We start from the raw sequence: 283 nt of genomic DNA on the forward strand, positions 1-283 counted from the left end.
TCTTCCTCCCCCTCGCCTCACCCTTTTCCTCTCTTTCCTCTCCTCCCTCTCTCTTTCTCTCTCTTCTCATCCCTCATTTCCCTCCTTCTCATCCTCCTCACTCCCTCTTCTGCCCTCCTCCTCCCTCTTTCTCTCCTCTTTTTCCCCTTTCTCATCCCTTATCCTCCCCCTCTCCCTCCTCTTTGCCTTCTCCCCCCCCCTTCCCCCTCCCTTTTTCCTCCTCTCCCTCTTCCCTCAACCCCTCTTCCCCTCTCCCACCTCTCCTCTTCCCCATTCCCACCCC

The 283-nt window shown here is 57.6% G+C and overlaps 1 protein-coding gene across 1 annotated transcript in view; it reads right to left on the reverse strand.

Moving 5' to 3' along the window:
• The window catches only part of LOC124898404 (octapeptide-repeat protein T2-like), a 952-nt gene extending 797 nt beyond the window's left edge, over positions 1-155 (reverse strand). The window contains exon 1 of the mRNA XM_047412048.1: positions 22-155. Within this exon, the coding sequence (XP_047268004.1) occupies positions 22-155 (134 nt within the window). The remainder of the gene's footprint in view (positions 1-21) is intronic.
• Between the last annotated feature and the right edge of the window lie 128 nt (positions 156-283).

The sequence above is a fragment of the Capsicum annuum genome, chromosome 1, assembly GCF_002878395.1.
Source record: "Capsicum annuum cultivar UCD-10X-F1 chromosome 1, UCD10Xv1.1, whole genome shotgun sequence".
NCBI classification, from domain to species: domain Eukaryota; kingdom Viridiplantae; phylum Streptophyta; class Magnoliopsida; order Solanales; family Solanaceae; genus Capsicum; species Capsicum annuum.